Raw genomic sequence first — 14,220 nt, forward strand, 5'->3', positions numbered from 1 at the left:
GTACATGGCTGAAACCACACGTTTCTCTTATTTTAATTAACCCTTCAGGAAAACTAGCTAGGGCTGACTGCACACACAAAAAAGCAGCTCTCGATTACTATAGAAACATAAAAGCCAAATTGTAAGAAAGGAGAATTAAAATGTGATGCTCATTCAAGAAAAGTTTCTCATGAGCAAGTACAGTGGTACCTCGCAAGACGAATGCCTCGTAAGACGAAAAACTCGCAAGACGAAAGAGTTTTTCGTTTTTTTTAGTTGCTTCGCAAGACGAATTTCCCTATGGGCTTGCTTCGCAAGACGAAAACGTCTTGCAAGTTTGTTTCCTTTGTCTTGCAAGTTTGTTTCCTTTTTCTTAAAACCGTGCATTCAGGGGGTGCAGTTGCGACTTCGAGGAGCAACTCATAGCACGCGGTGTGGTAGCCTTTTTTGAGGTTTTTGAAGACTTTGGTGATTTTTGAAGCTTTTCCAAAATCCGTGCTTCACAAGACGAAAAAATCGCAAGACGAAAAAACTCGCAGAACGAATTAATTTCGTCTTGCGAGGTACCACTGTATTTCAGAAGTATATAAGGGAATTGCTTTGCTTCCAAAAGTGTAGAGAAAACTGTTCTAAAAATTATGTATGCCTAGCAAATTCCAAGCCAGAATAGCTTTCATAAATGCTATGAGACTGACTTGGTGCTCAGCTTACTAGGGTTAAACAGAGATTAATTGACCACATTTTAGAGGGGCCTCACATTTTAGCCCCCAACAACTGTATAGTGGATGTAGGTAAGGCAAAGAGAGAGCAAACCTCATGGCCAAGTGGGATTTGATGTTCTATCCACTACTCACATAGGAAGCTGCCTACTAAGTAGAAGAAGAGTTTGGATTTGATATCCCGCTTTATCACTGCCTGAAGGAGTCTCAAAGCGGCTAACATTCTCCTTTCCCTTCCTCCCCCACAACAAACACTCTGTGAGGTGAGTGGGGCTGAGAGACTTCAAGGAAGTGTGACTGGCCCAAGGTCACCCAGCAGCTGCATGTGGAGGAGCAGGGAATCAAACCCAGTTCACCAGATTACGAGTCCACCGCTCTTAACCACTACACCACACTGGCTCCCTAGTGTGGGAGTAAGAACATTTGGTCCATCTAGCTCAGCACATTGATTGACAGTGGCTCTCTGAGTGGTAAAGGTAAAACAGAATCTACTGGTAGATCTCTGGGTAATTTGCTGTAGATCACAAAGGATTTCTGGCTCCCCACTGGTTAACAAAAGCAACTCCATCACCAAATTAGGCTACCAAAATGGAGAAAGCTAGGGGGGACGGGACTGAGTATGGATATTCGAGTAAAGGCCTGTGAGCTCAGTTCTGGTAATGAAAAGAAAATCCTGGGCTGAAATGACCCCAAGGTGCCTTGCTCCTTAATTCAAAGTGCACGCTGGCTGTTTCTTTAAGCCAGTGTTTGGCTCTAGTGGGTGGACTTCATGGTTTGAAGTAAAAGCAACGTAGACCTTGCAAGCTTAAAGTCTGTCCAGCCTGACACTGCCTCTCTCATTTCTATGTAACTGCTAAATTAATTTAATATTCTATATTATAGTTTCCCCTGTGAAATTGTTACTTCTCAAGTCTTCAGAAAGGAGAAGGGCAGTAGATGAATTTAACAAAACAGTTATCAGCAAGTTTGCACTTGTTCGCCTTAGTGGCGTAATCTCACAACCCGTTTGCTATTGGCATGGCTCAAGTCCAGACACATGAAAGCAACAATCCCAGTTGGGTTATGTGAAATGGCACTGAACCTTTATGGACAGAAAAGCTTTGTAATAATGACCCCTCAAGCATTCACCCATCCAAGATCCTAACAGCGGGACAAATGTAGAACCACAGCTTCCATGACTTCTCACAGCTTCCAAATAAACACCTGCTGGGTGTGTGTGCTCAGCTAATAATTTATGTTTACCTCATATCAAGCAAACAGGCGTTCCATGCAGAAAAACACTGATAACAATGCAGATAACACTGAAACCACAATTCATGCCAGCATTCAAGGTTAGCATTAGAAAGTGCTGCAGGACAGGAGAAGCCCTACTGAAGAGACGACAGGTGTTCTTTCTCCTTTAAGGCTTATCGTGACAATCTTGCAACTCTCTCTTTCATGACAGTACAGTTGTATTGCTGGGTCTTTACCCTCTTTAAAGCCTATTTAAATGTACACTCTCCAGAACAGGATTTTTAATTGTAGCAGCAGAGTAACATTCAGTTCAGAAACAATTAGGCATTTTTGAGAGGACAACCTTCTGTCTGGTTACCACACAGAGAGGGGAGGGGAGAGATTTGTTACTACAGTACAGTGGTACCTCGGGTTACATACGCTTCAGGTTACATACACTTCAGGTTACAGTCTCCGCTAACCCAGAAATAGTACCTTGGGTTAAGAACTTTGCTCCAGGATGAGAACAGAAATTGTGTGGCGGCAGCAGGAGGCCCCATTAGCTAAAGTGGTGCTTCAGGTTAAGAACAGTTTCAGGTTAAGAACAGACCTCCGGAATGAATTAAGTACTTAACCCGAGGTACCGCTGTACTACATTTGTTAGTTGTGTCGGCGTCCCACCCCCCACAAGAAGTGATTTAGGGGATAAAATACAACAGTTATGATATGCTGGATGAGGATTATTATGTTAAAATGTGCACAGTGGGAGACAGCAGGTCCTACCAAAACCTTTAAGATAACTTCATAGGACACAGGAAGTATGTGCCTTATCGTGAATCAAAACATTGGTCCATTTAGCTTACTACAGGGTTGGAGCGTGGGGAGGACGGTGTGTGTGTGTGTGATTTTGAGGGGGTGCGAGCCAGGCACCCCCACACATGGATTCCTGCCCTGCCTGCTGCCGGGGGTCTCCGTGTCCCCAGCTCCCTTGCTGAATGGCCACAAAAATAAAAAGGGTTAACAAAATGATGTAGACTGTAGAAGAACTAAACACAAAGATGACTTGGTTGCTGCCCAAAGTAGTATCCCTGTATGGCCCTCTCCTCTTTCCCCACTAAGGTGGGCAGCTAAGAGGGGGAGTTGAGAAGACCTCTGGTAAAATCTCATCTCATCCATGAATTCAAGAGTACAGCACAGGAAGGAGTTAGACAACCTGTCTATACAACTTTGGCATAAGAACATTTGGTCTGTTGTAATCTCAGAGAAGATAATGTCCAATCTACGATTGATACAGGGTAAAGCAAAACCACAATACGTATTTTCGTGCAGTATGGTGGGACTTTATTCAATTTACCATGGATCAAAATATGTACATCTCTTTGCTAGAAATAGCCAAATCTATATGGATATCATAGACCATGCACACAGACAATTTGGCAATTGTCTGACATCCCTTTAGTTATATAATATACAACGATACTGTATGAGGTGCTCACCTACACCAATGTAACAGCAGATAGGTTTGGTTTTATATAATCATCTTGAAAATCAACAAAAAAAACCTAACAAACCAAGAACTCATTAGGTGGATTTAATGAAGCCCCTATTGCAGCTTTGGCTGTTCATAAGCACCTGCCTAAGTGTATATGAAGCTCTCTGTATATTGGAAATGCACTATTCAAAATCTTTATTTATGCTGACTGCGCTTCCTTTTAGGGAAATTTAAACATAACAAACCAAGATTGTCTAACAGATTCCCTAGCATTGTTTTCTAGTGGTTAATCCCCTCTTTGAATGAATTGTGTTAGTTCCAACTCCCCCCACCTCTTTTCCCCAGGGCAATAAATAACCACAGGGAAAAAATTGCAGGAAGGAAATCACAAGCCAAGCGCCTTAAGTGAAGGATTCGGAAGTAAAAGCCTTTCATGTACATCCTCCTCCTTTTCACATGCACTTAAGAAGAAGCCATCTCACCAGAGACAACCAACTTTCACTTCTGTACATTTCCATATCTTGAGTATGCTTTAATGAACTGACACCTTTATAATTTATTTAAATGCAACAAGGTTATAATGCAACAATGTTAAATTCTTGCCAGAGACAGGTTTGGGTGGGTTCAAAGTCCTAAAGATATTTAGAGAACCATTAAGCTCCTGTAGAATGTCAACTAAATGGCTGGATGAAAAGCTACCAAAATTCTAAGCTGCAGCCCTAAACACAAATTTTTGAGAAAGTAAGCTCAACGAACTCATACAGAGGATTTTACTGTAAAAAAACCAAAAGCTATTCTGAACCACAAATAGATTCACTGAAATGTAAGGTGAAATACTCTTCAATATATTGTTTTTTACAATGTTGTAATTTTGTGTGTGTAATTACATACACGTGTATGTAAATGTATGTCTGCACTTCCAATTTTCCTTTTTTCCTAAATAAGCATTATACAGATAAGCAGGGCAGGGGGTTGGTCATGGCACTCACCAATAGAAAGTACTGTCACCTCTTTTTTGCTGCCATTTTTTGCTGGCACCCACAGTACTTCTACGAAGTACAGGTTTTTGTTTTTTAAACAAAGGCTCTGAGCTTGGGGGATAAGGTGGGGGGAAACCTGAAAGTATGAAAATCTACTAAATTTTACTTGGCTTAAAATGTTCTGGGGTAACTTGCTTGCTGCTTTGTGACAGGCTCTTTCCTGAGGCAAAATCAACACAGAAAACAAATTAGGAAACAGAATATCTGCTAGTTCATATGTAACAAGAAATGGAGAAGTGGGGTTGGACACAGCGCTGAAACCTGACGAAGTGAAACAGAACATAAGGAGAGAGATTTGAACCGAGAAAATAAAACTCTGTCTTAAAACTATTTTCAAGACAAGACAGCAGTAAGGTTCCTCTTGGGTCTTGCACTGACCTCCTCCTTTGGGGGGGGGGGGAGGAACAGTCCAAAATTGTGTTGCCCAAATTTAGCTGCCTATTAATTTCATCTACTCAATACAGAAGCAACAGAGCCATTGTCTGTTTGCACAACACCCACAACTTCTGCTGCGGGCTGCAGAATCAAAATACATTTGCAGTCCATCCAAGTTTGGTCAGGTGGTTTTGGGTCAGCTGATCCATCTGCCATGTATTTAACATAGACAAACTGAACACTTGGAAACAGTTCAAGAAGATGTAAATATTAAAAGCAGGTCAAAGCTGACATTCAGCTGGGCAAGAGAACATTTACATAGGAAAGATTTATTTATTTTTCCAGTTTCATCATCTGCTATCCTTTGACAACATATCTGGGACAGTTGCAGCTGTGCCAGCCACTTAACTCTCCTTCACATATTTGGTAAAATATATGATATATATATATATATATATATATATATATATATATCTATATCTATATCTATATCTATATCTATATCTATATCTATATCTATATCTATCTATCTATATCTATCTATATATCTATATCTATATCTATATCTATATCTATATCTATATCTATATCTATATCTATATCTATATCTATATCTATATCTATATATATTAACAGATATAGTTTTGTTAAAGAACTGAGATGGTTTGTAAATGTCAGCAATAATTAATAATAATAATTTATTTGTACCCCACTGGTTGCCCCAGCCACTCTGGGCAGCTTCCAACATATATAAAAACATAATAAAGCATTAAACACTTAAAAGCTCCCTTACGTAGGGAAATAAATAGAAACAGATCAGTTCTGATGGCACAAACGTAGACCATACTGAATGTGTCTAAACCTCCCACTCTTTTTTTGGTGCCTTATTTTGTTTCTGTGTGTTTCTCAAAAGCTGGAAGTGGCCTAGGCCTCTCTGGACCTCCGAGAGAGACTGGGTGGATCCTGCCCCCGCCTAATTTCTTCCCTCCAAAATTGCACCCCCCCCACTGCTTTTTAGAGGTTTGGCAGAGATCCAGCTTCCCAAACCCACAGAATATCTAGTTTGGCCAGCAGCAGAGTATGGTGAAACATGCCTCCTTAGGGGGAAAAAACACTTCATCTGGAACCAATGTACAGCTTGCAGGGGCTCTAGTCATTCTTATTCTTCTTATTTTGCAAATTTAACAGGGCAAGGAAAAGGCAGAGGGAGAAAAAGATTAAAGTCCTGGTCGAAGAAAGACTGGTAGACCTGGGGAGGTGGGGGTGGGAAATAGGGGTAACAACAAAGAAATCACATTTCTATCTTCCATCTGCGGGGACACAAGGGAAGAACTTGTTCCAGAGTTTTGGAAAACTGTCAAGCCCAGTGGTATGTGCTAGGTAACCAGCCCTTTCAAACAGCCCCTTAACCCCTAGAGAGATGGAAGGACCAAACCCACAGGGGGAAGGGAAAGTCAGAAAAAATGTGGGTGTTTTCTCTCTCTTGCTTTTTCCTGAGTCTTAATAACAAAATATGCACACAGAGATTGAGAGGGGCCTCTTAAATTTTCCATTAATAACAAATGCCACACTTAATTACACCATTTAGTTTTACTCAAACCAACAGCTTCCTTCCAGTATTGGGCTATCATTAATTTAGCTACCCCCAACATGAACACAACTCAACATTTTGACATCACCTCCGAGTTCTCTCCCGAGAAGACAGAAAGCAGACCTAATTTGAGCTCCTTAATGAACTAGGATGGCATTTATTTCTGTTATTACATCTTCCCAGCGCATTTTCTATTTATATATTACAATGCTGAAGTCAACACACAAATTCCAGCCCCAAATAAACATCTCTATTTTTATTTTTGCGCGGCGAAAGTTAAGAGAATTTGTATTATCAGCACTCCCTCTTCGTTTGCTAACTAGGAAGACACTTTTCAGGGCTAAAAAGCAGGGTATAAATAGTAATTTGAATGATTAAAATAATCAACTAGCAAAAAGAAGACTTAGCTAAGCATCCTGCCTTCAAAGATTTCACAAAATTCACAATCTCTACACTGCCTCTGAAGAAGGGTCTCCTAGTTCTTAGTTGTTTAAAGCCTCATCCACAACTTTGCTTGCCCCGCTGCTTTCACACAGGAAAACTTGTATGGGGTTTTAGGGGAGGGGTGGTACCTCTGGTGGGGGACACATTGTGCTCCTTCAGGGGTAGTTAGTCCACCTTTGGTTCCCAACCTGCACTCAGCTCTCACCTGTGGCTCCTAGAAGCTGTCAGCATGTGACAGCAGACACACCCTGGGAAATGGATTCGACTGGCTGGCTAAACCAGGCGAGGGAGTCCCTAAGATGGTTGGATGGTATTGCCCTGCTTTCCTTTGGACCATGTCAGTGGGTCCGAGAACAGGGTCTTGTCATCTGGGCAGCCCAGGAACTCCATACACGCTGCCCAGGCTTGTGCCCCAGAGAGATCGCTCCAGTGCTGCTAAACCAGCAAAAACAACACAGGAATTGCCAGCCTCAGCCGGCGCTGTTATTCTCCTGCGGCTTGATTTTGCCCCACAGGGCAGACTCCTCTGTCACTTGAAACAAAAGGATGCCAACAACAGCTGAAAGAGAACAAACGTCAATCAGGTTTTCTCCGGATTGACGCTTGCTCCAATTTCACGCTAAATAGTGGGTTTTTCCAGTGGGAGTGGTGTGGTTAGCAAGGGACACATGGAAAATCGCTTGAACCTTTCTAAAGCACAGGACAAGTGAGAGTGTGGACAAGCCCTCAGGGTTTTATATCACTATATATTATATATCACTAGAAATCAGCAAAGCTGACTTTTACGAGTTACTGTACAGACACCATTTTGAGGATACCCAACACACCTCCACTGCGCTCCTCAAATAAGAAGCCTCAAATTACCAGTTGGTTCAGAGAGCCAGCTGGACTTCTGCCTAGAGCAGCAGCTGTAGGTTTCTGTCATGTCTGGGCAGACAAAAATCCCGTTGGCTCTACTAAGTCAGCCAATCCCACACAGAGCTCTTTGCTCCAAAATTGCAACATGTGCAACAGCTGGCGCGCATTAATTATCCTGCACAAATATTATCTAACAAAGAATGAAGAGCGTAAGATTGGCGTTGCAAGCTTGGCGAGTTCAGTTCAGACTTGGACGGTGCTACTTCCTTGAAGTTGGCAGAGCTCAGAAGTTTGAGGCTTCCCATCCTGCCTCTGTTTTGCAGGAGAGAGTTCATGTCCTTGCTAATTAAATCTCTCATTTATTATCGCATTAGGAAGCTGCCACAGCAGACGCAGATTTCTTAAGTTAACAAGTAAATAGCTGCTCTGTTCTTTCTATAAATGTAGCTTAATGCTTTTCGCTCTGTGTTCCAGGGCTCTCCGATGTTCTCAGAAGTTCACCAAGGCTTGTCCAGTGAGAAGACTATCTATTATGGGGGAGCATCCCTGAAAAACAGGTTGCTGTTTGCAACTATTTGCCTCAGGAGGTTGTTAAGTCTGCTCGACAGCACACTCAAATGCATGCAGAGGTCTTGGCCGGTGGTGTAAATGCTATGTAAACCCTATAATGCAGAGGAGTTTCCTGGCAGGCCCACAAGAGTTCCTTGTCAGACAAGTCAATGCAATTTCAAAGCTAGATGGAGTCCAAAAGCAAATCTCTGTGCTGTAGAACAGGCCTGTTTTATAGCTTAATTATAAGCTAAAGTTAATGTAAGCCAACTTTTATCAACTGACTGCAAATCTTGGTTAACAAGCGCCTGCTAACCATAATTTGTAACCTATATTTAAGTTGCATGGCCCCGTTTGGACCATTTTGAGCTATGGTTAACTAAACCATGGTTTATAAACCATAGCTTAGTATGTTGTGCAAACCAGGGTGTTGAGTGTCCACTGAGCAATCATCTCAGCCAGAATACTGTGCAACAAACAGAGAGCAGGTGCACCATTGAGATGTGACTGCATAGCAAGTAACTTAAAGGTAAAGGACCCCTGACAGTTAAGTCCAGTCGAGAACGACTCTGGGGTTGCGGCGCTCATCTTGCTTTACTAGCTGAGGGAGCCAACGTTTGTCCGCAGACAGTTTTTCTGGATCATGTGGCCAGCATGACCATGGTTTAAGAAGAGTGAGCCAAGTTGCGTACTAGAGAGGGGTCAATTAGCATCCAGTTTTTTCCACTGGCTCCAGCAGCCCAACTTCCATTTTACATATTCTCACATCACATCCCCCCCTCCACCCATCTCCATTTCAGTATTCAGCCCAATTTAATGCATTTCAGAGGTTCCAAAAGTCAATGGTAAACCTGCAGTAGATTCAAGTTTGAATTTGCATTGCACCGAGAGTTAAGAGGTGGGACGTTACCATTGAAGCAGTAGGGTGGACAGCATTCCTTCCTTCCTTCCTTTTTCCTACCAGATGCAGAGTACAGAAGGACGCAGACGGAGTAAGAATCAATCGCTCACATACAAACTCTCCTTGCTCCAGCGATTGCTTTGCTATAGGACAGGTTTAACAAGAGAAAGGTAAGATTTTCCCCCCTAGAAGGAAGGGAGAAGAGAAGGAAGAATGGATGCAAAGGAAGGACAGACAAGGGAGGAAAAAAAAGAAAGAGAGAGAAAGCAATTGTCAAGAGAGCAAAGAAATAAGAACATTTTCTTAGCAGGTTTTAAAAGCTCCTCATAACCCAAGAAAAATACCATCTGGATAATTTAGGCTCATTGTCAATGTTGCTTGATGTACACAAAACTAACACTGCTTTAAGGAAGTTAACTAAACTGAATGCTTCATTGACAACTTCTGTATAATTTCTGCAGCATAATGGGGAAAAGCAGCGACACAATTATACTTTGTACACACCTAGCCTGTGTATGCTTACTGTTATCCGCCATCCCCTGTTTTTCTTTCCAAACTATATAGCCCTTTTTTTGCAGAATGTCATCAGAGCCCTGAACGCTAATAACCTTTGTAAGTAAGCTCTGTGAAAGTCAATGGAATTTCTTTCCAACTCAAGCATATTTTGGATCAGGGTGCCATCAACTTAACCCATAGAAACTTATTTCTATGTCTGCACAAATTACTCCTTAGCAAAAGAACTAGAAACCTTTGTTCAGCCAGAAGGAAACACAATTAAATGGTCTCACATCCCATCCTATGCTGATTGAAGCAAACAAAAATTTTAAAGGACAAGACAGAAGTTTAACTGAACAAATTGTGATAAGCATTTTCCTTCTTAAGACATTTGTAGTAGGTATCAGATGGCAAAGAGTAAGACCCCATCAGATGTATATCCCAGCGATACTCAAACCGCATGACCTCCAGAAGCATGTCTTGAAAAATTAAGCCACCATTTTGGACCCCTCCACTAGTCAATGATCCTGAGCAGAGAAGTTCCATGTACCACTGACCATCATCTGCCCTGCCAACATCCCAAGAAAAGAACCAAAGGTGTCCTGGATTTCCCCAACACAGCCAGCACTGAAACTGATAGGCAATCCCAGAACATAACCATTGCTGAGAAATCGGGCCTCATCCCTGAGCAATAAAGCAAGAGGGAAGATGAGATGCCATAAACCAATATTAAAAACAGGCTATTCTACTTTGCAAAGGAACATTCCTGCTTGTTGTTTAGGGAGCGAAATGGGGAACCACACGTTATATTTTTGATGGCAACAATGAAGTTTGTCTCTTAAGCTAACAAACAACCTGCCCCCAGGTCATCAGTGTAATTTCATAACTGCTTTATTGAAATCTCATTCACACGAAACCTGCCTAAACTGCTAAAAAAAGTGCTCCGAATCTGGAACTATTTGTTATTCTGTGGAAAAAGCATGAGACGGTTGTGTTATGCAGATGTACATACCCTATGAAACTGGCACATGAAAAAAGCATAAATTTGGCTCATGAAGATTAAGAAAGCTAAAAAAAAAACCACACCAAAAAAAACCAGGTGCATTCTGCTTCCCCAAAGCTCACACAAAGACAAAGAAGACATTAAGAGATAACTCTGAGCAGGCAGGCAAAAACCCTGTGTGATAATAACTAGAGGAGGCAACTAAAATTTTCAATATAATGTTTAAACTCATTCCAAGTACAACAAAATGCAACTAAATGTCATAGATATTCAGTCAATGCAACAGAACTAAGTATAGTCCATTATAATACAAGCCTATCAGTTAAAAATTCTGCAGTACCTCACAGATCAACCAAGACTGCTGGCTAGAGAAGGGAACTGCAGGCAGTCCCAACTGCAATCGTTGTACAACTCCCAAATCCTTTGGCTTGGGACCTCAGGTGACACAAAAATGACCAATCCAGTGCTACAAGTCCTATAAATAAGGATGTTGATGATGATGATAATAATTTATACACCACCCATCTGGCTGGGTTTCCCCAGCTACTCTGGGCAACTTAAAGGTAAAGGTACCCCTGCCCGTACGGGCCAGTCGTGTCCGACTCTGGGGTTGCGCGCCCATCTCGCTTAAGAGGCCGGGGGCCAGCGCTGTCCGAAGACACTTCCGGGTCACGTGGCCAGCGTGACAAGCTGCATCTGGCGAGCCAGCGCAGCACACGGAAACGCTGTTTACCTTCCCGCTAGTAAGCGGTCCCTATTTCTCTACTTGCACCCGGGGGTGCTTTCGAACTAGCTAGCTGGGACCGAGTAGTGGGAGCGCACCCCACCACGGGGATTCGAACCGCCGACCTGACGATCGGCAAGTCCTAGGCGCTGAGGTTTTACCCACAGCGCCACCCGCGTCCCTCTGGGCAACTTACAGCATATATAAAAACATAGCAAAACATCAAGCATTAAAAACTTCTCAGTAGAATGCCGCATTCTGGCTGCCTTCAGATGTCTTCTAAAAGTAATGTAGTTCTTCATCTCCTTGACTTCTGATGGGAGGGCATTCCACAGGATGGGCACCACTACCAAGAAGGCCTTCTGGCTGGTTCCCTATGACCTCAGCAGAAGACCCTTGGAGAAGGACCTCGGTGTCCAGGCTGAGTGATGGGGGTGGAGATGCCCTAAAGCCATTTAGGGCTTTAAAGGTCAGCACCAACACTTTGAATTGTGCTCGGAAATGTACTGGGAACCAGTGAAGATCCTTTAGGACCGGTGTTATATGGTCCCAGTGGCCACTCCCGGTCACCAGTCTAGCTGCCGCATTCTGGATTAGTTGTAGTTTCTGAGTCAGCTTCAAAGGTAGCCCCACATAGAGCGCACTGCAGTAGTCCAAACGAGAGATAAGCAGAGCATGCACCACTCTGGGGAGACAGTCTGCAGTCTCAGCCGGTGTACCAGATGGAGCTGGTAAACAGCTGCCCTGGACACAGACAGTTCACAGATCCACAGCCATCCCCTCAGTCTGGGCAACTTGTAGCCAAGGGAGGCTATAGGCTTCTCTCACTGTACCAACAAACTATTGCCACTGTTTTAGCATCAAGATACAAAGAGGCTCTGTCAGCCCAATGACCCTAAACAGCTCAGATCTAGCAAACAGAAATATAAAAATCAGAAGGCTATACACTCACCTTGCTACATTATTTTATTATCATGCTGTCTATTGTTATGCTTTGTGTTATGTTTTTATCATTAGGCTCTACAAAATGTGTTCTTAACGTTGTACATCGCCCTGAGATCTTTTGAAAGAGGTTGGAATAAAAATTATAATTTGAACACATTTCTTATAAATGTCAACTTTGTGTGGATACCTATCTGGACTGCATAGATCTATCTGTTTAAATTAATATAGATATATTTATGGTTATTTTTCATGTATGTTAATATGAGCTAAGGGTTTCCCTCACTTCTCTTAATCCACCCTTTTTTTTTCTTCACTCGTTTTTCCTTTTTGTTAAATTTCTTGTTTAGAGGGGAAGATAAGGGAAAATTTGTAAATATATTTGAATCGGATATGCAGTAATAAAAAGATATAAAATAAATAACCACAGAAAGGAGGGGAAGGAAGTTGAAGGGAAGCTAAATTAGATTTGTATAGATTTTGTTTTCTATATGAAGGAAGGAAATGCTCCCCAGGAGCTCATATACCATGACCAAGTCTAAGTGTTGTAAAATGTATTATACGAAGGAACCCTTAACCATCAGAATCTTTAGCTGAGCATATTATAACACCACAACAAGGGTGAGGAAAACCTTTCCTAAACTTTCTTTGTTTTTACACAATTTTGCACAATTCCACAACACTCCTGTTGCTAGCAGAGTTAAACCAACCATGAGGCATTACACCCCGCAAAACCGTTTTTTAGCAATTCACTCAGCAAAAAGTCCACAACATGTCTGAAAGAAAGTGACAACATGCACATGCAAACTCAACAGGCCATTTGGAATCTGGAAATCTCTTACCTGGTTAATTACATATATACCATAATCAAGCTGCTGCCTTTGAAGGATTGGATGAAGATAATACAGCCAGTATTTCAAGTGTTCATCTCGATTTCTGAACGGGATGATAAGCGCCACTTTCTGAAGCGCTCTGCATTCCTTTGGTGTGTAGCGTCCTCCTTCACCGACTTCTGGGTTGTCGTCTGCCACTTTCTTCAAATCCACAGTCAGCGAAAACTCCACACGCAAAGGGCCAACTGGGTGGGAGGGGAAAACCACAAGACAAGTCAGACAAGACAATGGTGCGAGATCGCTGGCGCCTTCTTAAAGAAGTGTGATAGGTTTGCAAAAGCTCTCCTAAAGAACAGGGGTGGGAGTCCAGAATTTCATTCTGGATACATTTATGGAGGACAATGTATTAGGGAAGTTTTAGCCTCATGATTCAGAAATGGCAACCATTTTAGGTGCCTTCAATTGACGCCCCAACGCACAGGTCCTTCTGGATCCGGAAGAAGGCAAAACAGGGGCAGAATGGCACAATTGGGGGCGGGGAGGCGGGGCACTTATATGTGCCCCGTATAACACGCAGGGGGCACGAACAGAACCCCCGTGAGAAATGGTCACCATCTGTACTTGGGTCACAAAGGTCTCTCATCCAAGCTATGGGTGGATACAAGTTGCCAGTCCCCTTTGTAGATGTTACCACACAGCTCAAACTGGATATAGTTGTACCATGGAAGTCGAATGGAATCAGTTCCGGAAGTCTGTTCAGCTTCCAAAACGTTCAAAAACCAAAGTGCAGCTTCTGATTGGCTGCAGGAAGCTCCTGCAGCCAATCAGAAGCTGTGGAAGACGCGTTGGATGTTCTGGTTCCAATGAATATTCACAAACTGGAACACTCACTTCTGGGTTTGCGGTGTTCGGGAACCAAAACATTCGAGAACTAAGCTGTTTGAAAACCAATTTATTTTCTTTTTTTCAGAATGAAGCATTTTACTTACAGTTTTTATTCTCCTCCACTTTTTTGTTTTTGTTATAATGGCAGCCCTGGTAATATTGTACCACTTCTTTACAC

The 14,220-nt window shown here is 42.4% G+C and overlaps 1 protein-coding gene across 1 annotated transcript in view; it reads right to left on the reverse strand.

Annotated features, from left to right (window-relative positions):
* The window catches only part of B4GALT1 (beta-1,4-galactosyltransferase 1), a 50,476-nt gene that overhangs the window by 17,306 nt on the left and 18,950 nt on the right, over positions 1-14,220 (reverse strand). Inside the window, exon 2 of the mRNA XM_081845630.1 lies at positions 13,167-13,402. Coding sequence (XP_081701756.1) covers positions 13,167-13,402 — 236 coding nt within the window. The remainder of the gene's footprint in view (positions 1-13,166; positions 13,403-14,220) is intronic.

The sequence above is a fragment of the Podarcis erhardii genome, assembly GCF_964252035.2.
Source record: "Podarcis erhardii genome assembly, chromosome: 17".
Taxonomy (NCBI): Eukaryota; Metazoa; Chordata; class Lepidosauria; order Squamata; family Lacertidae; genus Podarcis; species Podarcis erhardii.